Below are 23,125 nucleotides of genomic sequence, written 5' to 3'. Positions count from 1 at the left end.
TACTAAAAGGGGGCCCCAGTGCAGCAGTTTGGACACTGAGTGGCAAACACCATCTGCATCCTTTTCCCTTCCATAAAAAGAACCTTTATAGGAGTGCAAAGGAAAACAAAGAAAGATTATTACCAGTACTTAGAAATACTCAAATGGTTAATCATCCTGTAAGAACGAGAGTTTTCTCAAGACATTGTACTAAAGCAAATTAGTCAAAAATACAAAACTATTGAACGAGAGTGCTCCAATAAGCAAGTGATCAACTCAAAATGCCAACCAAAACAAAAATAAAATCTCACCATCCCTCAACTTTACAGCTATTAAAATAAGGGCGTGGGGGAAGACAAAGCTTAAAACTAGAATTTTATTTTGCTCATTTTACTTAGTCTAATCTTGAATTTCCCAAATTTTCCCCTTTTGGTCAGAAAAGCTAAAGCACTGCAAGCATCCCTACATGGGATTTGCTTACAGAACGCCAAAGCCAGTAAATCGCAACAAATACTGCTGGGGGCATTTATGAAAGTATTTTATTCTTTTTTTTGGTGCTGTTTTCAGTTAGCCAGCCCTAGAAATCAACACTGAGAAGAAAAATAAACAGTTTTGACATGTATAGTAGCAAGAACTAACGTTGTATCCAGACAAGGAACAAGCCATTTAAACCGGAAGTTAGTGGGTTAACCACTTTAACAGCTTAGACTGCGTGTTTATTCAAGCTGCAACAAGAAGTCAGCCAGTGAAGCAAGGGCCCTCCATTGTGAGTCTGTGCTCCACACAAACAGTTCTAACACCTTTAAGTTCTTTCTTGTTTAGGAGGTTGTTTGTTTCTAAGTAGAAAAAAAAAAAAAAAAAAGAATAGGGAGAATATAATTGACCCAGTTGGAAGCAGCAGGATTGTGTCCCAACGGCAACGGCCTCTCAGGCCATACGTGAAACATCAGCACCACCAAGAGGCGGCCAACGGTCAGACAACTAACATGTAGCATACATAGACACACGTACAACAAAGCCACACGTGTACGTCCAGACAGTACCTAATTACAAGGACTTTTTGCATATCACTTGGAATATTCCAAATAACAAGATGTACAATATTCCTGAGAAATTCTGTTCTTGCACATCTGATGACTTTAATGTCCAGCGTGAAAATATCTTCGTACCTTGTCTGTGAGCATGAAAGCCAGTCAGGTCAAGAAAGGTAGGCAGTTTTAACTGGAACCATGCCTACGCAGCTATACATGGCTAATCACTTATTTTACTAGGTATAAAAAGGCATATGAATTCTGAAATAAAATTAAAGACATTGAACATCCAGGGACAATTGTCTGAACTTAATGGGGTGTAAATCGATTTTAGTTTTAAGTTTGGGTTTTATTTAAGTTTTTAAATAACCATAGTTTCTAAAGAAATGCATTTTCCAGGAAGTTCATCTTGCTAGTGTTTAAGACAGCAGCAACTGAAATTAATATAAAAAACCCAGATCAGATACCTTAAAATAATTGTAAATAGTTCACATGTTACCTCATCTATATACTTTTCCTAGAGATTACTCACCAGGGTAGTGGAGATTCTGTCATTTAGCACAAGATACAGTGAAATTTCTGATTCCTCAATCTTTAAAGTTTCTCTACCAGAAACTGTTCGCTCCTGTACCTTCCCTTAGGCTGCAGTGTTTGAAGGTGCATTAGCAAAGGCCTCCTGAAAACATCAGGCCATTTTAATAATTTCAGCTCCTACACCAGTGAAAAGGAATTTTAAGTAAGTATTGGCACTTGGCATTAAGTATAGCACCAGCTACTAAGAAGGAGAAAAATGACTGCTACAGCTGAACCCAGGACAACACGGTTGTATGCCTGAAGCAGTTTTATTTTAGGACTGAAAAGCCATGCTCAATAGTCATAATTTGTAATCATTCAGTGAAGTTTAGGTACCATACAACTTATCTTGAAAGATACCAGCACTTTAAATACACAGCAGATTTAGAATAAATGTTACATGAACAAAAAGCTCAATGCTTGCAAGACTTTGATGCCATCCACCAACCATTTTCCCCAATTTAAAAGTGATTCCATATTAAATATATATATGCCCACTTTAAACTAGATGAAACTGTTTTTACTCAGCTTCAATTTGCATGCATGCATGACCTGTTTTCTCCTGTATCTAGAATTATTTTAGGCACTGCAATGACTTAATTTTGGCTGACTTCTATTATAGTTGATAAATTTCATTACTCATCAGACAAGACAAGGCCAATACAACAAAAGGTAGAACTTTTCTTCCCAAGTTTTAAGGATAAGCATCCCATGTGTCCTCCCCTTCTTCCCCCTCCACCTAAGTTTGAAAGATATAAAAGGTATTAAGAGGCAGGATTCCACAATGACCAGTTTAGGATCAGAGAACATGACATAGTCACAGTAACTTTAATATTTAGATTTGTTTAAATTAATGAGAAATTTATTACTTTGTTAGAATAGCTAGAACTCGCAGGTCTGCCCTCTCCAGGTGACACTACACACACACAAAAAAAAACCAACCCTCAAACCAATCTGTTTCTTTGCTCAACCTGAGTTTCATCTGGCCTTCACTGTTTTCTGCAAGGAAACTGAATGTTTTGTGACTAGAAGTCTCCAAGAGGAAGACAAAAGGTTAAATTCACTCTGAGTTGTCAGGCTTCTCCAGTCACTTTTGATATTTTAGGTGACAATCTGCAGGCAGTCACTGAAATTTCTATGTACCACTAGAGGAGTCACTAGAGAAAAAGCAGCTCAAAAAAAAAAAATCCAAATCAGACTACAGTAACTACATGTGAACAAATTCAACAGCAGCACAAGAGGTATTAAGTACTTCAACCTTTCCTGCTTAATGAAAAAGCTTTCCCTGAAGATTTATGACTCATTTGACACTAGTATGTTACTTTCCTATGAACTCAGTATTGTAGAATTCTTCATACGAGATCAATTTTAGAAACTTAAGACACTTTGAGAACTCTAGCATCACAGAAACAAAATGCAGTTATTAAACTAGATTTAGGATAACTGACAGCTTTGAATACATACTTCAGGAAATTGTGTTTTGGGCTTTTTTTTCCCTGTCAATATCTTTAACAGTTGTCTAAATATGGATGCACCTATAAAAAGTCCTGCATCCTATATTAAAAATCACAGTACACATCTAGTTAAGTATATTTAACATATATAATGCAAAGAAACTATTCTTCTTCTAAATTTAACTATACTTCTATTTTCAGTAAATCAAAAAGCTATGCAAAGAATGATTCTGCTAGTTAGTCCTCAAGCAAGGCAAAAGAGCAAAAGAAGAGAAACTATTTAATCTTTGACTTGTTTTATTGTATCAAGACAAGAGCTAATAGCATCAACAATGCTGAACACTCCATTATGCAAGAAGTATATCTAATTTTAATCTTTTTCTGACTACTGCTACTCAGACAGGATGGGATTTTTGTATTTGCAGGGTAGAACACTTATTAACTCAAGCCTTGTCTCAAGTGTGGCACATCAGAATGTTCTGAACAGCTGGTTAGGAAGATAGCCAAGATGCAAGAAAGATGTCTGAGCCTCCTTTTCAAGAGCAGCCAACTCTTGTACTGTGGGTGCCAGAATATCCACATGGCCTTTATACAGTCCACCTGCCAAAAGAGACCCAATCTAAATGATGTGTTCAAAGCAGTTTTTCAGCAGAATAATGCTTAACCATAGTCATTCAGAAAGTTAAAGTAACTTTGTTAACTTGTTAAAAAAAACAAAAAAAACAACAACAAAAAAAACCAAACACCCTCCAGCAGAACAAAGCAAAACCACAGGCATACAAGCACTTTAGTCACTTGCAACCCATAGACTGCATGTGACAAATGCAGAAGACAAGTTTTTTTTAATCTCTCATGCTGTAGTTACACAGCAGACAACTATGAAACTGAGCACTTCATAGCAAGGTAACCCAGAAATAGTTAATTCCTTACCACCCAGAGCTCTTTTCTGCCCATATGTAACTTTCCCATCAAAATCATCTACTGGTACTTTTATGTCTGGTTCAACTTGGGCAATAGTGCAGTTTAAGTGCTCTTCAATCTCTCCCAGCAACTAAAAAAAACAGAAAAAAAAAAAGAAAGTCTTAAAGTACTGTTAATGGCTCTCATGTTCCAAGACTTCAGTCAGACTACTGTTCTGAACAGTTACATTTAAGTAGCTTCAACGGGAACTATACAACTTGAAAACAACTTGATTGCAGACACTAGAGACCAATGCATTTTTTTCCTCAAATGGACTACACAAGTTCATTTCCACCTTCAGTATGTTTTTACCATACCTATAAACCTTTATTTTACATACTACCCTACTTATGTGAGTGGGGCCATAATAAAGAGCTCATAGTCCAAGCTTATTTTACCACAGATGATACATCATTCACTCCTCTTTAATGTAGAAAGAGGGGAAGCCGCTGTGAATTTCACAAGTATTTATGCTTGGCATACAACTCCCAGTGAAAACGTACATAAGTGACACACTATTTCCGGGTTAGAGGAACAAGTTTTAAGTCACAATTTTGCAACAAACCATCTAAGCAAACCATCTAATGTGTAACTAGCATTCTGTAACTTTAGTAGCATTTGATTAGGAATAGAGAAGCTGGAAAATAAGTCTTCAACAGAATTGGCTGAGAATACAAAAATAAGCTTTTATAATTAAAGAAAACTCTTACAGGAAGTGTAACTTCCAAAGTTTTCTGATTTTTTCTTCAAATGGAATCAAAGGTTATAAGCACTCCAAACTAGCTTTGTACTTCTACTACACAGCTAAATGAGTCTTTTAGAGGAATAGGAACGTTCTAGTTAAGCAAAACATTTACCTGCATCTCGTTGTACCATATGGTACAACCTCCTTCTTCCTTCAGTCTAGTATTGTAACACCCTTTTCCACGACTACTGCATACATGATACCAAACCTAGAAATAAAGGAAAATAACTTGTAAATTTTGTGAAATAGTACAATACATCCACTTCGATTAATTATAGCATGAAAAAGAATTCAGATATGTATTTAAATTCCTTTTCACTTAAGTGAGAACCAACAAGCAATTTTCCAATGCAGGATGTTAAAGTCAGATTATCAGCTGTGGACAGCACTTCAATAAACAACCTCTGTTCAATTATTACCTTTTCTTTCTCTTTTGCCACAAGGGAGATTGCCAAACCCATCCTGAAATATTAGGGAAGAACGGAGAAAGAAAATCATTTCACCAAATGCTGCCAACTTCAGAACCAACAAATGATAATAATGAATCAAGAAAACATGGTGACAACTCTGAACACATACATACCTCTCAGCTCTGCCTACTCTCCCAATTCTATGAACGTAGTTCTGTTTTTCATCAGGGAGCGTGACGTTGATAACTGTGTAAGATACAATCCACAGAGAATAAAAGATTTTTAGAAAAATATTCAGACAATATGCATAAAATATTGCCACAGACCAGACACCTAAAATAATATGATTTTGACTGATGCAGTCCCTCTCAGACCACAAAATGTGTGCATGAGGCTATTATAACCATTACCTACAGTATCTATGTTTCAGGCTTCCACTATAAAACTGCTTTCTCCATAATTACTTTTCAACAAGAATGTAAAACAAATGAAGACTCCCCAACACCACAAATCATCAGGTATTTGAGAAGCTGTCAGGTTCAAGCCTTTAACATCTACAACTTTTTAAAAATGAAGCTGTAAGTCATATACCTATTTTAACTGGTGCTCAGGACTGCAAATATATTGAAGCTGTATGCAATTCAATAGCTTAGTTTAAAAGTTACGTCTTACCATATGGAACACCATGAATATCAATTCCTCTAGCAGCAACATCTGTGCAAATCAAGAAACGTACATCTCCTCTCTATGAAAACAGAGATGTAAAGAAGTGTTGTGCTAAATAAACCAAACAAAATTCCAGGCAATGAAACAGCAGTCCTTCATGTTTGATTCACCTTGAAGCATCTCTGTACATTTAGGGACATTTCACATAAAGCTCTTCCACAGTGCAACAGTGCTTTAGAACATTAATACTTAAGTTAGTTTACATCTTGATTTTTTCCACCCGAACAACATAAGGCAAGTATAAACCAATGAACGGCTTAAAACCAAGCTAATATTTAAGTAACTTTTAAATATTCAAGATCCCAAGACTTTAAAAACCAATGCAATCTGCTACAGAGCTTAAATTTAGGGGTTTTTTTTTGAAAGTAAGACCACCTTCCCCTCTCTGTGAAAGTTCAGTGGTCATACTGACCAGCAGTATAGTATAAATTTCCACCTACAAAAAAGCCACCTCACGATTTAATTTAAATGGAGAACTAGCAAGAAAAAGTAACATATGATTTCAGATATCAGGAAATGAGGGAAACGTCTTCAACAATCTGCTGAATTACCTTAAATCTTTCCAGGTTTTGTTTTCTTTCTTGAGGTTTTCTATCACCATGCAGACAGACACATGAGAACTGATGTCCCTTCCTATCAGGGCCTGAAAGAGTTGCTCTGCATTAATAACATCATATAAATATTATGACACATCCCTACACAGAACTGGAAAAAAAAAAAAAAAAAGTAGTATGTTATGGGAAAAGGTTTCAACTCAGGAATTTCACTGAATTTATTAGCAATTAACAAACTTCTAGTTACTGACACAGGCATTAAGAAAAAGCAAAATAATTAAAACAAGCACCTTTCCTTCCACCCTCCCAAGAGAAGGCCTGTGCAAGCATGTCTTCTCACTTCTTCCTAGTCTAAATTTCCCTTGGTTCTCCAAATGTGTCCACACCCTCCTCACATGCTCCCTTTCAGTGTCCCCTTGTGCTTTCTCTCTTCTGTGTCTCCTTATGTGTGCTGTCTTCCTGTGTCCCCTGCCCCTAGCAACAACCCTCCTCCCACAAAGGGCACTCCTGCAGCTCCCCAATACAAAATCCAGACTTTTACGCCCAGTCATTATGACAAACAACTTAAGCATAATTTTATTTGTGTTGTGTCCAAATAGTGGTGACCTCTATCATTATTTTGGCTTTGGGATAAACAGGAAAGTAAGCAGAATAAGGTTTTGGGGGAGGTGGGGTGAGAAGGGGGGAGGTCTTACCTCCACCCTGTTGGATAAAGTACTGCTCCATATTATCACAATCTATTTTAGTCCTGCAGAAAATAATGGCTTGGTCCATCTTGTGTTCTTTAATTGCCCGAACAGTGTATTCTCCTTTTAGAATTTTAATAGCTTCAGACCACATTTCTAAGCAAGAGTAAAGAAGTTATTTCATTCAAATTGTTTAAAAATATGATGAGCCTTTGCACACAGTCAAGTTTCCTCTAGCCTTTCAGTAAACAGTTAAACTTTTATTAGCAGAGCAAGTGAGCTAAGCCTGCGTTTTGGTTTTTTTTTGTTGTTTTTTTTTTTTTTTTTTTTTTTTCCCCTGTTTGTTTTGTTTGTTTGTTTTTCTCTTTTCCTCCACCATGCTCTCTCTGCTCCAACGTAATACAGAAATAACAAAACCACTCAGAAGTTTCAGGTTACCTGCACGCACCAAACAAGCACTTGTTTACATACCTGCAAAATAGAGTCAAGTCCTTTTCTATTTGCCCCCTTACTCTCTCCCAATTACAGAAACATTTCTCTTCAAAACTACAGAAATGTAGAAATAAAAATTCGGAGGAACTTGACTCAAGGCTGCTGTCTACTATAATTTAGGTTTACTTCATAACATTTACAACTTATTATTTCACAAACTAGTACTTCACTAGTGTTGCTGATTACCTGGAGTGTTAGCACCAGGTCGTGTATTGTCTTTTGCATGTACTTCATCAGTCTAGGAAAAAAAAAAAACAAAACAAAACAAATAAACTGCTGAAGTCATTGGTCCATACTTCACAGAGGAAATACTTGACTCCATTAATTTGTAATTAGCAAAAAATTAAATCAAAAGTAACCTTAGCGTCCTGTTCTCCCACCAGACAAGCTAATCTGCCTTTAGCTAACGAAAAGTCTTGAGTTTAAGCATGTGAAACTTGATCACAAAAAAAAAAGGACAAAATTATTTATACAGACTCTGGACACGAACCACTTTTAACCAATGTGATAAATTAAAAAAAAACACCACAAAACCAGGAAACAGTGTACTATAAATACAGCTAAATCATGCACACAGTTGTTCCCTATCTTTTTCCCTATGCTAGGCTGAATCAAATATAAACCTAAACCCCATAAGAAATAAATTTACGTTAAGATTTAATGAAATGGCTCTAAAAAACCTAACAAAGCGAATTTCCAGAGACAATGAGGTGCTAAGAAAATCTATTTTAAAAACTGTGTAAGAGTTGCTGAGAATGAAAACACAGTCCCAGGTTATTCAGAACTGAAGATGTAAACTACCACCACCTCACATGAATAGGTGTCAGGTTAATTTAGATCTAGTCTCAACTGTAGTCCAAGATGAAATCCATCTCCCTAAAAATTGCTCATCTCACATAAGTTAGAGACAAAACTACTTTACAGAATTATCTGTTGGAAGGTTTATTTCCCCTGCTCAATCAGGAAAGACAGGTATTAACTACAGTTAGGACACAGACCATTACTGCAAAATGAGTTAAAAAGCAGTGTGGTGCCATTCTTCTCTAAGAAAAATCAGAATGTTACTCTATCAAGATCTTCTTCACTCATGTTTGTAAGACTCAAGCTGTTCATAAACAATGTTACAACATCACCAACATTATGATTCTGACTATCATGGAAGAAACCATTTCAGATACACCAAGCTGTTTCAACAGCTGACAAAGATCATACAACATTAGACTCCAACTAAAATAATTTCCATGTATAATTTTCACGTATAAGACCACTTACTCTAATATGATTTTTGCCAAGTCTTTCCCAGAGTTTGTCAGCTTTTGGATTTACAGGCACAACTACATGGTGTACAGTTTCAGGGACAGAATCTTCTCCTTTCAAATCAACCCAGGTGGGAAAGTGCATGATTTTTTCAGATAGTTTTTTCACATCAAAAGAGTGTAGTGTGGCAGAGCACACAATCACCTGAGAAGAAAAAAAGCCAGATGGATAAATATCAGATTCTCCCAGCAAAAAAAGTGACAGCAGAACTGAAGAATGTTATATAATTGAATAGCATAATGTAGCCCAACAAAAAGAGTGCCTGACTTCCTTTCCTCATCACAGGAACCACTCAGCTGACAAAAGCCAAGATAAAATAAATTACTTAACTATTCTCTTACAAAAATCCAATTATTTAAGAGGAAGACAGCTGAATTACTGAGAGCTGATACATCAAGATTTTTCAGATGTGTTTACATCTAAATAGCTCAAATACTGCTAAAACACTGGGCTTTTATATCTAGAATCCTAAAAATACATATTCACAGACAATTACCAAACCCAATGAACACTTTAGTTTTGGACAAGAGGTATAACAAACTCTACTTCAAAGAAGCATGCTCCATATCATGTAAGAGTCAACAACTGAAAACAGTGCAAGCCGCATGAAAAAAATCTCCCCCCAAAAAACCCCCCCAAAACCACAAAAACCATGGATAAATTTCATACCTGAAGTCTCTTTCCATCTGAAGTTATTTGAGGAATTTGACTGTGAATCCTGTTTATGAAATCTGAATAACCTTGGAGGAGAAGGCCATCCTACATGGGAATAAAATAGCAGAAATAAAGCTGCTATTCTTATTTCTCATTTCTCAGTTTATAAACTTGAGCTAAATAAGCAATACATTTGCAATCTCAAAAACCTTTTTTAAGTAGCTGGACAGGTCAATTTTATTACCGGGGGGGGGGCGGGGGAAATAAGGGGGAAAAGCAAAAATGTGGAGTATTTACAAGTACAGCTGCTGTGCTTCACAAGTTAATGACCATCTGCCTCAGCAGCTTCTCCTAGCTAATACCCCAAAGCAGTTAATCCTTGTTGAATATTCAGTAGTACTATAACAGATCAGAGAGAGAAGCACTCATTTTACAGCATGTTGACTACAACATTCATTGGCTTCAAGACCTGCTGGGTAATCAAAAATGCTCATCTCATCTTTGTCCTATCAGGCTCCCTGCACAGTGACAGGGACATACTTCACTACCTTGTGAATACAGCCTGAAGTATATTTCTCTATCAGAAAAAGAAACTGACAGCTTTACCAGAGAGGCTACAAGAAAAAGAATACATAGGTTACTACGGTTATAAACAATAAGATTAACATGGAACAGTCTGTAGGTAGCTGTTATTCCACTAAAGCACCAAATGATCTAACACAATGTTTCACTGACTCTTTTAGGAAACGTTATGTTGCATTTAAGAGGCGAACTTAATTATCACTTAGTTCTATACGCACAGCTTCATCCAGAACCAGGAATCTAACTTGAGATAAATTAAGCTTTCCCGTTGAGACCAAGTCATCTAGTCTTCCAGGAGTTCCAACGACAATATCCACCTATGAAGTACATAAGAGTATGAATTGGTCCCATAAATAGAAGCATTAGCAGATTTGTCTAAATTTAAGATAATTAGATAATTATCAGTATGATGCCCTATTGTCTATTAATTATAAATTCATAGAATCCTAAAGTAACTCAGATTAGAGACATCTCTCCAGGTCATCTGGTCTCCACTCCCACCATCACATGCAAATCAAAGACAATTTCCAACTTGCTTTGGGTAGTTACCCAATAAAATTTTCACAATCTTCAAGTGAGCAATCTTCTGGTTGAAGCTTGAAGCAGAAAACTTGTATTTTGCCAGCTAGAATCACTGAAAAAAACTTATTAACAGTGACATGGTCTCACTTCCGAAAATAAGTCATAATTAAAAAAAGGATAAGCTACCTCTACAGCATGACTGAATTGATTGTACATCCCATCCTGCTAAAGCTAGACCAGTTCCTTCTATGTAGGACTGGTTTGCAATGCAAGCTGACTCTGATAATCACAGACCAGTTTCATTCACATAAAACATGGAGCAAAATAGGAAAACCATCTGTCCTGTCAGTTAAGGACAAATAGCAAAAAAATTACACCTTTAAAATTTTCAGCACTCAGGCTACAACAGAAATTGACCTAGCTCTGTAAGCATTTGGATTGACAATTGCCACGGAAGTAAAACAACAAATGCTAGATATGAGCTTTCTATCAACTGCATTTTCTATTTATCAGGCTTACATGAGTTAAAAGAAGCACCACTACCATTATTTAACAATGTAAGTTATTCTTAACCCAACATATTAAATATGATCAAAAAATCAACTTACTCCTTGTTCCAGCACAGAGAGTTGATCTCTTGCAGCAACCCCACCAATAATCAACAGTTCCCTAAAATTACATCAATAGATTTTGACATTTGTCAATTTATTATATTCAAGAGCTATGATAAACATCTGCCTGAGGATCCTTATTAGTAGCTTATGATTAACAGCTCTGAACAGTAATTTTACAAAGAACAGGGAAAAAAATAAATTGGTCCCTTCATATGTAGTGTACCGCATTTTAATTCAAGAAGTGAAAGTTCTGTTAACAAATTGCATTTCATTTTGATTACTTTATCGCTGTTGTATTACACTCTAACGCCTTAATCAACTGAATCTTAAAGAATCTGTTTCTTAAAAATCTGAAATGTAAATTAATAAGTTTCCTGTATTCTTGAAAGCTAGACATCCAAATAATAGTAAACTAAACGAATCTTACAGCGTAGCTTGCCCCTCCCCATCACTACTCCCCTGCAATTCTAGTAAAAACACTCCTGTAACTTGACTGCCGTTTTGAATATAGACACCCTTGCTTAAGTTTCCTAAGGACAGTTAAAAGAGAAACAACTTTAGACTGAAGCAGCTCCTAGAGAAGTCAGTTTTCAGAACTGTATCACCATCCTAATCACTGAAACATTTGTCCTGCAAGCACACTAATAAAAACACTAAGTACAATACAGCTTTGATAATCTGAGGAAATTAAAAAAAAAAAAAAAAAAAAAAAAAAAATTTGTCACACCAGAAATATGTAGTCCATAGATGAAACACATCAAAAAGCCCCTAACTAGTCTGACTGTAGCTGAAAAGTCAGAAGGTTAGTTGGTAGCAGATCTGCAGATGAAGGTCCACTTAGCTACAAAGTGGAACACCGCCACCCTCTACCATGAAGTCATGTCCATGGACAATACCATACATGCAATTGTAACAGATGCATTGTTACCTTAATTTGGGATTATCAACGTATTTTTTGAACTGCTTCACATTGTTCAAAGTTTGTTCAGCCAGCTCTCTTGACGGTTCTACAATCAATGCTTTTGGAGCATTTGGAAGGTTCTGTGTTTGAACCACCTGTGCATTTCCTATGTGAAAAAATGGGCCATTAATATAAACTACATTCCTATGCTGGAATTTTTTACTGGAAACAAACTTGGATTTTCTACTAATCATCTAATACCTCATGATTCTATATGCTCCATTAAAAGGTGATGCTTTTACTCAATTATGAAAAGCTTCAGATTAATATTCAAAGATTACAAGCAAATCTTGCCATAATAGTGGGTATATTGGCCATGCAGAATAATTAACTTTATCGCAAAGCTTAAACACGTACACGCTTATTTTTAATATGATACTGCCTTGTAACTGAGCTGAGCTTCTCTTTTTATCTGGTGCATTTTTAAATTCAGAATGTTAAGACTACTTGTGGTTTGAGATGAAGACAATTTGGAATACTTAAAAACCCCCACTAATTTCACTGCTAGTAAGATTACTGTAAGACTTTGAATGCAGTAGTAATGAAGCAAATAAAGTGACCAAGAGATGCTGTGTAACACAATCTGATATAGAACCAAGGGAAGCTTAAAAAATCTAACCTACCTGAGTGTTGTGACTTTACAACATTACCATCTGGAGCCTTGCAGAGACCAATAAAGCCATCTTTTGGTGGAAACTTGAAATCTTCTTCACCAAAATTGAATTTCAGTTCAGCATTCTAGATTTCAACAAAGTTGTGTCATATAGACAGATTCAAGAGACCACATGAGAAACAACTCCACAATTTATTACCCCATGAGGAACCAGCTGGTTGAGGAGGTAAAGGTGGAATTTTCTCCCATCTTACACATTCCCCTTCCCCAAGTCATCTAAAACCTACCAGACATTCTGTGCGTGGCTCTAGCTCTTAAAATTCTTCTACATAAAATTATTGCAAAATTTACAAATCCATGGGAACTCCAGAAAGAGATACTACTATTCTACTGTAATATTAGACTCGAGAATGAAAGAAACTGGAATTCTGGCACTTTCAAGTTATTTGCTTATACCTGTTGAATCATAGTACATTGAAGTTTGATACAGGCCAAGTTAGCACTGGTATTAGGAATTAGTTATCCATGCAAATTTTATACATGAGTAGTTAATTACCAAACTAAAACAATTTTTATGATCTTACACATCTGTGATATTTCTAAGTTACCTTTAGTACACAGGCTGCAAAAAGCGCTTGGTTCCTTATGTGTGGTGGGAATTCAAACGCAAGGCCAAGGTCCTTCCCTGAAAGCACGGTTAGTTCGGTCAGACTTCACCCATGTTTGCTTTTCCCTCCCTACCCCTCTCCCTTGTATAAGCATCCCAATAAAATTCTAAAGTGAATAAAACTTACCATTTTTGGAAAATTTTATTTGTCCTTTATCTATGTCTAGAAAACACCCAATTGTATCATGCATAGTGAATTCCTGTAACAAAGAGAAGTTCGTGAAGCTAAGACATTTTAGTGTTCACTGTATTAAGAAAACTAAGCGCTTAGATTCTATCAACTTTTACAGTTCCCACTTCTTACTAAATGTTAATTTTTGAGAATTTCAATTTATTCCAACAATATCACTATAAGTAGCATGTGTACTTTTATTTCATTACAAACCTTCAGTAAACTGCCCTATTTATCTTTGATACTTAAGCATTTGTTGCTGCTTTAAATTTACTTTAAAGTCAAACACGTTGACAGTGATAAATTTAAGTAATTTACCTGGAACAGCTCTGCGCTATGGAAAAGCGCATTAATCAGGCATTTACTAGCCAAAGCAAATCCAAGTTTAGAGCACCAAACTCGATAACAGAAACACGTTTTGACTACATAAAATTCTTAACTCTTGCAGAAGGTACTATATGCATGTTACATATACTTAAAGACTTCATTTAAATATCTTGAAATCTGTTCACTGCACAACTATTCAATAAAATCTGTATTATAAAATGCTTCTAATTCAACAGCTCAGAAGTCACTACTATAAAAAACTACAATAATCATAAAAGCTCAAGTTTTATGGCATTGAGAGTTCATTAATGACACAAACATTTAAGTTTTGGCTGTATTATTCATATTTATATGAATTATGCTTAAACATCTGAACTCTGATTGGCACACTACACAAAAATCACCACAGATATTCCCAGCAGACATTTTCAGAAGTGTACATTTACGTGACAGTTCTAATTACAAACCCAACTCAAGAGACAGAAATACAGAGCATAACATCTTATTAGCACTAAGTGTGCATTTTGACATATTGGAGTAGTGTGACTACTTCTACCTTGACTACCAGTAAGCAGGATATGATGCCCTCACTTAGACAGTCACCAATGTATACAGATGGAATGGTGTTATTCAAGCTAAGGCTGAAATGAGTCAAGAAATAAATCCAAGAGATCAGTTAACCTCCAACCTGTAATATGCAGAAAAGGCTTATCTTGCAAATGAGAGTCAATATATTTGTAGTCTAGCCACAGTCATAAGCTTCAAATGATAACCGATTTTGTTAGATCTGTTACTATGTTTCTATCCCAAAAAGTTCAATGTTTCATGATATTTTTGCTCAGTGACATTCCCTTAAAAGTAAGCACTATTACAACAGTTGATTGTTACAGCACAGAACCAACATGCAAAATGCTTAATATTTCTATCAATATGCAATTCAAGCTTACCTCACCATAGCTGTCAAATTGCTTGTTGTGAGATTTCTTACCAGTGCCACCAAAGCCAAAGCCAAATTTATCAGTGCCTGAAGACAAGACAAAGGACAAGTTTTTTATCTTCTGGTTGACAGGTTATGTTTTCTCATCTTTGTACTGGCAACCAAAACCTCTAACACTATAAAATGCAACCAAAAAAACCCCCAAGCAACAAAAAAACAAAACCAACAGCACAGTACTGAATACTTCTAGCTTTCATACATGCTAAACTAATACTTTTGTACCAATATGTTTTCTGATTTCCCCAGTTTTCAGTCACCTTCATTAAAAAAAAATTGAAATACAAGGGCAACAGTCACTTGAGAGAAGAAACATTGCTGACACCTAAGCAGATCTCCTCTTGCAGGAAGAACATAAAAAGTGTTTTAAACTCCCCAATACTGGTATCCTTCCTCAGGATCCCATCCTCTGCAATACTAGAGCAGGACTTTAACCATTCCATGCGAATATAAAAACCATCTACAGGATTCTTCCTCTGATGGAAACTCACCCAAATCAAGCGAAGCCTGCATAGTTGACCAACCAACTCTGCACAAGCCTTGGTCATGACAAGAAACCTCATAGTAGTACTTCCCTTTAAAAGAGAAAGAAAAAAAAATGAAAACACCTAAATTTCAATTCGGTTTCAAAGTGATCCAGTTTGGCTACTTCCAAGATTACACAAGCCTAGCGTTTCCACCCCTTCTGAAAGTGCCATAAAATCCCCTAATGTGTTAGTGTGAAAAGGTTCTCTAGGTACCTATGCATGCAATGAAGAAACAGATTATCAAAGAGCAGGCAATAAAAAAAAGTATATGCTGAGAGGAAAGGTAGTGTGTGAAAGGCTCCAAAGGAGTGATAAGGTAGAGAGACCAGTGGTTCTACTGAATCCACAAGAACTGATAAACTCAGATCAGTGGTCTGCCAAATCAGTACAAGACCACAGGCATGGACTATAGCATCAACAACTACCTGTGTAACTTGAACCACATCCAACTGTCTGCTACGTACAGACAGACTACAGGATTATCTGCACACCAGATCAAATGAGGCTGTTTGAGAGTCTTTCTGAACATCCATCTAGAACCATTGGAGTATCAGTATAACTACTTCCAAGTAAATAGTTAGGGTTGGCCTCTCAGCTGTTGCTCCAACCATATAACCATGAAATTTGTCCATGCAGGTGTCCGTGAAGCGTGCAAGGAAACAACTGAAAGTACTGTGTGAGTAGCTATTTTACTATTAGTAACACTTAAATAAAATGCATTCTAATGAATATTAGTTATGATTGTCTCCTCTGACTCAATCCCCTATCAGGAAAAAAGTAATTTACAAAACAAGGTGTGTATTTATCATTCCGAAGTCTCCTGCCAGCAATACATTTGAGTAATGGCGTATTTGCTCACATGGATATTAAGTTTTATATGCAATCACCTACATTTACAACAGGTGAAAAGTAGGTTGTATCAGCTGAAACTTCTAGAAAAGTCTCCAAAATACATAATTTTATACCTACCTTTAGTCACACCTCTAGTTGCTCTGCATCCATGCCATTCTTTTATCTCTCTGCTTTGACAACACAGACCATCTGATCCAATTGCTGAAAATTACAAAACAGTTTCAATTAAAGAAATTCTAACTACTTTTAGAAGAAATTTTCATGCATACTTTGTTCTAGTTTATTTTTCCATCATATGAACATTACCAAGTGAACATAGGGACAACTCACCAAAAGCTGATCCTCTATCATATGGGTTCATTTGCCATTTATTGAGCACTAAGTTTGGAAGACAGAAAGAAAAAAAAAAACAACTTAAAAATGCATTAAACCAACAAGCTAAGCCTGGAATACTCAAATCTGAAGTTCGCATTGGCTCTACAGTGTTTGGCCTAATTTTCTGGGGACACATCTCTCTTTAAATGCTGAAGTGAAAATGAAGGCTTACAGCTTGAAGGAGAGACACAGATGCAAAATGCAAAGGTGTTCTGTGAATGTTTAGCACAGACTAAGTTATTTAAAAATACTACTGAGAATTAAGACATTTAAGAAGTAAACCAGAGTTCCACATAATCACAATCAAATCCAGGTAGAAAATACCCAAAACTACATTAAGAGCAATAAATCCAACATGTATTTGCTATTTCTCTTTCAATTTCACATTAATGTATTTTTCAGGGTATCAGTTAGTATGTCACTAATGAAGAGCTAAGATACACACACATACAAAGTTTCTGACCTTTTCATATGCCAAATAATTTGTTGCAATGAAACCTACAGGTTCCACAATATGAAGATTTTTTTTTTTTTTTATAATACTAGATACCATTTCAATTAGGATTGCTAAGGAAGCTTCTTTTGATGCAGCCCAGGATGCAGTTGACTTTCTGGGCTGTGAGTGCACACTGCCGGCTCATGTTAAGTTTCTCATCAACCAACACCCACAAGTCCTTCTCCACAGGGTCCTGTTTCTTTCTGTGACTCCACCAGTAAATTTACATTTACTGTTGTAAAGTCAGGGGTGATGATATTCTATTTACATTACGCCAAATTACAGACAAAACACTTGTCTAATGGCAAGTTAGGTTAACTTCATATTTAAGAGGCAATAGAATTGACATGAAATGACAGTGTTCCAAACTTGAGGAGTGTGACATATGAAAACTTACCTGCCCCACCAGTTTTAATAGCTGCTTTCCCTTTCTTGCCTTCCATCTGGTCCTTCAGTGTTTCATAAACAATCTGGATAACTGGAATGCTAAAAGCCTAAAATTGAAAAGTATTTTCATTCCATAATTTTTACAGATATTTAAAGATACACAGTCAGCTTAGTTTTCAAGTACAATACTCACAGCCAGAAACACTTCAAAACATGACTACACGTTTGTAAAGACTATTAGTACTGCTTAAATACATAAACACATATATACATATTCTCTTTGTATTTACACATAGAATCATAGAATAGTTAGGGTTGGAAAGGACCTTAAGGTCATCTAATTCCAACTCCCCTGCCAGGGGCAGGGACACCTCACACTAAACCATGCCACCTAAGGCTCTACCCAGCCTGGCATTGAACACTGCCAGGGATGGAGCATTCACAACTTCCTTGGCCAATCCATTCCAGTGCCTCACCACCCTCACAGGAAAGAATTTCTTCCTTATATCCAATCTAAACTTCCTCTGTTTAGGTTTTAACCTATTACCCCTTGTCCTCTCACTACAGTCCCTGATGAAGAGTCCCTCCCCAGCATCCTTGTAGGCCCCCTTCAAATACTGGAAGGCTGCTCTGAGGTCTCCATGCAGCCTTCTCTTCTCCAGACTGAACAGCCCCAACTTTCTCAGCCTATCTTCATACAGGAGGTGCTCCAGTCCCCTGATCATCCTCGTGGCCCTCCTCTGCACTTGTTCCAACAGTTCCATGTCCTTTTTCTGTTGAGGACACCAGAACCGCACACAATACCCTAAGTGAGGTCTCACGAGAGCAGAGGGGCAGGATCACCTCCTTCGACCTGCTGGTCACACTCCTTTTGATGCAGCCCAGGGTACACGCACAAACATACCACCTCTCACCACTTAAAAGATTTTCTGCTAATTTAAATTTGATTACTTACACCAGTTTTTCCACTCCCTGTTTCAGCAGCCTATAGGAAGAAAATATTAAGAGTTTAACCAGAGTTACAACTTGGACTAGAAGGGCTGTTCTACAGTTTTATTTCAATAAACTAAGTTTACTGTTACTTTGGCATCATACAGAAAATCTTAGAGAGTAATGCTGTTGCTTCACACTAATTAGAAGTGAATATTAAATACAGAAAACCTTTACAATACACTTCAAAAATTTTTAGAAAAGGCTTCTAGAGTCCACCAGAAAAACTATCTATGTACATCTGATTTCTGGAAGCACTACAGAAGATTATAGGAACTGTTATTTGGTTATGGAATCAAGAACATGGAGATTTACCAAAGATATGATTAACAAAGCATATTAATCTGCCATTTTCAAAGTTATCAATAATGGAGCATTTGTTTAGGCAGTATCACTCATGTTCCATGCAAATCTATGTCAGATATTTACAACAAAAAGGAGAGCAGATGAAATCAAACTGCTCTCATTCATGTGGCCATGCCTGTCAAGTAGTCAAAAAATAAAGCCTAAAAATAATAAATCCCATCTGCGAGAACAGTTGGAAACACATCAGGAACTCAAAGAGGCTTTTAGCTGAATAATATAAATATACCGTCTACTGAAGAAGGACAGTAAACCTAAACTAACTATGCACCTTTCTGGAAAGAAGGGAATTGACTACACAAACAAGTGAAACACACAGGCTTTCTAGGAATAGGGCTATGCCGCATACATACCATAAGTACATCACCACCTCCCAAGATCAGTGGGATGGATTCTGCTTGGATATCTGTAGGAAGACTGCAGGAAAGAACACATTGACACAAATTGATGTTACCAGTAGAGAAAGGATTTCTGCTTACATAGGCACTCACCATGGTCATCTACAAGATGGAAACTAACAGCTAAATGTTATTCTTCCTGGCTGGCAGCTAAGGAAGTGAAATAGATTCCATTTACAAGGAGAGGTACTCTGACAGGAAGTGACCTAGTGGATGCAGTGGATTCAGCTGCACCTCGACAAGGCCACATCTCACATCCCTATGCTTCCCTTTTAAAGCCACTTACAGAGTCTTCATTTACAAAATTCCTATTCAGAACTGGAAAACTACATACACTAAGATTTGCATACTGATAAAATTCTGAATGACAATTCAAAACAAGCTCTGAAGTCAAATATGTTAGCCAAACCAGTAACTAAAGCCAGGAAGAATTACTTTTGTAGAAGACTGACACCAAGCATCAACTCCGAAGAACACAAATTCAGGCCACACTCTGGAAAATATTTACTAAACTAGCATCAATGATATCACAACATTTCATCCAATAATCTCACAATATATAATAAACATAATAAACAAACTAGAAGCACACAGGAAGAAGCAATGAGGCTTTTATCAGACAAATGACGCTGAAGTATAAGCAGTCATGATTTGCTTTGCCAAGTTTAAATGTTATCACTGCAGTCACAATTTGTGTTCTTCAGTCATTCACACTAAAAAAAAGTGCATAAGATGCAATGACAGTTAAAGGAAAACACTTATCTGCTTTGTTTACTGTGACAGCAGAGCTATTTTAAGAAGCATGTCATATTACACTGAAAGGCAAATCAGATTTTGCAAGGCCCAAATGCATTTCTACTTACAGCCAGTCCATCTCCTCCACTGCTTGAGCTATCTCAGGCATAACACCCATTTCTGTAAGACAAGAAAAAAGGAACAAGCAGTGCTATTTACTTCAACATAGCCTAAAAGATTTTGAAGTGTCAAGAGTTCCAACTACAGACAAAAGTAATAAAAAAACCCAACAAACCAAACAAAAAAACCCAGCACACGCAACCTTCTCCATAGAACTCCAAGTGATAGACAAGAAACATTATTCTTTCCCCACATACACTTTTGACACTTGTCCCTATTTATAGCAGAGTTAAGTCAGGCATATACTCAGCACAGGGGCAGGTGCTGACAAAGCAGCAAAGCAAACACACCGGAACCGAATACCATTTCAACAAGGGCATGGTACTTATCTTTGCACATTTAAGGAAACTGCCTATGCAGATAACAAGGAAGACTTTGTTAATCGCAAATATCCCGACTGTCTCCATAGCTGAGATGCAAACAGCTAAGAAACAAAAAACAAAACCCAAAAAACTGTACCGTATAAGGACTGAAATTTTAGATGCTCAGATTTTTTTGACTAAATCTTGCCTTACACACTTACAGCACATATATTAACTAGACAACGCTTTGATTTTGAAAGGTTTTTTTTCCTTAGATCCCCCTTCTGGCAAACCTGTATTAAGATCTGATAGTCATATCTCAGACACAAGTTAAATATGAAGCCACGGAATAATAATGTTTGTATGTTGATAAACAAAATCTAGTTATTTAAAAAGGAAATACTCTTGCAATAAGGGCAAGAGTAAAATAGATCTTGACCAACCCAAACGATTATACCATCAAAATAAGAATTTAACTGCTAGTTATCTTTTCAGATGCAGAGTTACTTTAAGTCAATTTAAATATGAGTATGCACCTTTCTAAAGGAAGCTTTTACACACTGCCACATTCTGGATTTCACATATACAGAAAAACCTACTGAGATATATGGATGCATGCAGTCAAAAATTGTTCCTCCATTTGCTATAACACATATGTTACAAGAGACATGTTTTATTTCTAACATGATTTCAGAAAGCTTTAATATTTTCAAGTGTTCGCCTATACTCCTACAAAGTTGTACAATCCCCATAAGCAAAAAGTATTGCAATAGCAATAAAAGTAGCCAATGATTGCAAATTATATTTAAATCCCTACATTATTTTTTCCCCATTTTTAATATACTTCCAGCTAACATAGTGCTCTTCAAACACTTTTTTGGTTTTGATCAAACAATGGCACATGAATTCAGTTAAAAGAAACAAATTAAAAACCTCACATGCATTAAAACTTTACAGTACTCTAATGTTGACTGGTTGTCTATGTCTGAATAAATGTGCGGGGAAGGGAGAAACACAGTTATGTTCCCACCTTTAACATTAAGGTTTTAGACTGCAGTTTATATTGCTACTTCTATAAAATTCAGGTATCAGGCAGTTATGATGCTCCTCCTGTTATAGGAACCAGCAAGCCTGAGGAGCAAGTCTAAAATTTCAGCGGTATCATTTGCAAATGCGTGCACACATAAAACTTGCAAACCGATTAGATAACTGCTTCGGAATGCCTGCAAAAGCACGAAGAGCAGGGAAGACCACCTACATCTCCCCACTCCCGACCTTAACCCCGCTACTGGTAAGTCACACCACCGCGGGTCCGCACCGGGGCAGGCCCGACGAGCTGCGTGGTGCGCTGACAGGGTCCCTCCGCCGCGGCAGGACCCGGAGCCGCCAGCCCAGAAAGGCGCCGGCACGTCCAGAATCGAGAAAGCTCTCCCAGTGCTTTGCTGCCGGCGGCACAGCCGACACCCCTAGTCAGCCCCGGCACCACGTACCCGAAAACGCCGCCATCTTCGCACAACGACAAACGCCACAACCGACAGGCCGCAGGCGCTGAGCGTGTCCGCGGCTTTATGGCGCCGGGCAGGAGGAAAAGGTACCGCGCCTTGCGTTCCGGCCTTTTGTGCGCCCTTCGGCACAAAGTACACGATACAGCAAGTGCAGAATCGAAGGAGGAATTACTTTTGTTATGTTTCCGGGTTTTATGGTCCACTCTGGGCACCCGCTCACGATTTTATCAGTTTTCTGAAAGCCCGGTGTATTTTTCTCCCTTGCAAATAAAAGCTTGAGTGTGACCTGATGATCTTACCAGGCTTTTCCAAACCAGTTGATTCTGTGAGTCTATGTCTGTGGTGCTAGGCCTCGTAGCTGTGGCTTCAGACAGTGAATTCATGAAAGGCAGTCGAGTTTGACCCCAGGGTAACTTATGTTTTAAACATAAAATGTGTATTTGCACTGGGGAAGGTCATGGAGCAGATGATCCTAAGTAAGATTACAAAGCTCGTGGGAAAACAAGGATCAGGTCCAGTCAGCATGGGTTCATGAAGGGCAGGTCCTGCTTGACCAGCCTGATCTTCTATGACAAGATGGCATGTCTGGTTGTTGAGGGACAGACTGTGTAACACTCTACCACAGCGTTTTCCTGGAAAAACTGGCTGCTCATGACGTGGAGAGATGTATTCTTCGCTGGATTGGATACTGGCTGGATGGCAAAGCCCAAAGAGTGGTGGGAAATGGTGTCACATCTTGTTGGTGACTGGTCCCTAGTGGTGTCCCTCAGGGCTCGGTATTAGGGCCAGTGTTGTTTAATATCTTTATCAATGATCCACAGGAGATGTACTGAGTTGCTGTAGTATGCCCAGACAAGGGAAACAAAGCTGCTGAAGGAACTGGAGCACAAGTCTGAGGAGGAATGGCTGAGGGAAGTGGAATTGTTTAGTTTGGAGAAGAGAAAGCTCAGGGGAAACCTAATCCCTCTCTACAACTACACAA

General features: G+C 37.3%; 1 protein-coding gene across 4 annotated transcripts; it reads right to left on the bottom strand.

Moving 5' to 3' along the window:
• Positions 1-303: 303 nt before the first annotated feature.
• On the bottom strand, positions 304-22,340 carry DDX1 (DEAD-box helicase 1). 4 transcript variants are annotated; one of them, XM_080615035.1, is made up of 26 exons: positions 21,957-22,098; positions 20,285-20,336; positions 19,377-19,440; positions 18,626-18,655; positions 17,681-17,777; positions 16,743-16,790; positions 16,530-16,613; positions 15,525-15,608; positions 14,987-15,063; positions 13,668-13,740; positions 13,482-13,558; positions 12,884-12,998; positions 12,228-12,366; positions 11,294-11,354; positions 10,382-10,480; positions 9,597-9,686; positions 8,883-9,071; positions 7,797-7,848; positions 7,128-7,274; positions 6,430-6,521; positions 5,825-5,897; positions 5,326-5,398; positions 5,162-5,204; positions 4,855-4,950; positions 3,968-4,088; positions 307-3,637 (listed from the first exon to the last, which is right to left on the bottom strand). In XM_080615035.1, exons 2-26 carry the CDS (start codon positions 20,332-20,334, stop codon positions 3,507-3,509), a joined length of 2,205 nt encoding a protein of 734 aa, XP_080471161.1. In that variant the 5' UTR covers positions 20,335-20,336; positions 21,957-22,098; the 3' UTR covers positions 307-3,506. The 4 variants fall into 4 exon arrangements, with proteins under 4 accessions (XP_080471160.1, XP_080471161.1, XP_080471159.1 ...); XM_080615033.1 differs by having other exon boundaries at positions 309-3,637; positions 21,914-22,110; XM_080615032.1 differs by lacking the exon at positions 21,957-22,098 and adding an exon at positions 22,129-22,335 and having other exon boundaries at positions 310-3,637.
• Positions 22,341-23,125: the final 785 nt, after the last annotated feature.

The sequence above is a fragment of the Psittacula echo genome (assembly GCF_963264785.1).
Source record: "Psittacula echo genome assembly, chromosome: 4".
NCBI lineage: Eukaryota > Metazoa > Chordata > Aves > Psittaciformes > Psittacidae > Psittacula > Psittacula echo.
Note: the sequence above shows the minus strand (reverse complement) of the source record. Positions and strands in the feature narration are given on the sequence as shown.

Excerpts from the sequence above, each read along its gene's own strand:
- DDX1 (XM_080615032.1), bottom strand. Across the intron at positions 15,609-16,529 it reads AACTAGAGGTGTGACTAAAG|GGAAGTACTACTATGAGGTT; the intron begins GTAGGTATAAAA and ends TCTCTTTTAAAG. Across the intron at positions 12,999-13,481 it reads TTGCAGCCTGTGTACTAAAG|AATGCTGAACTGAAATTCAA; the intron begins GTAACTTAGAAA and ends GTTGAAATCTAG.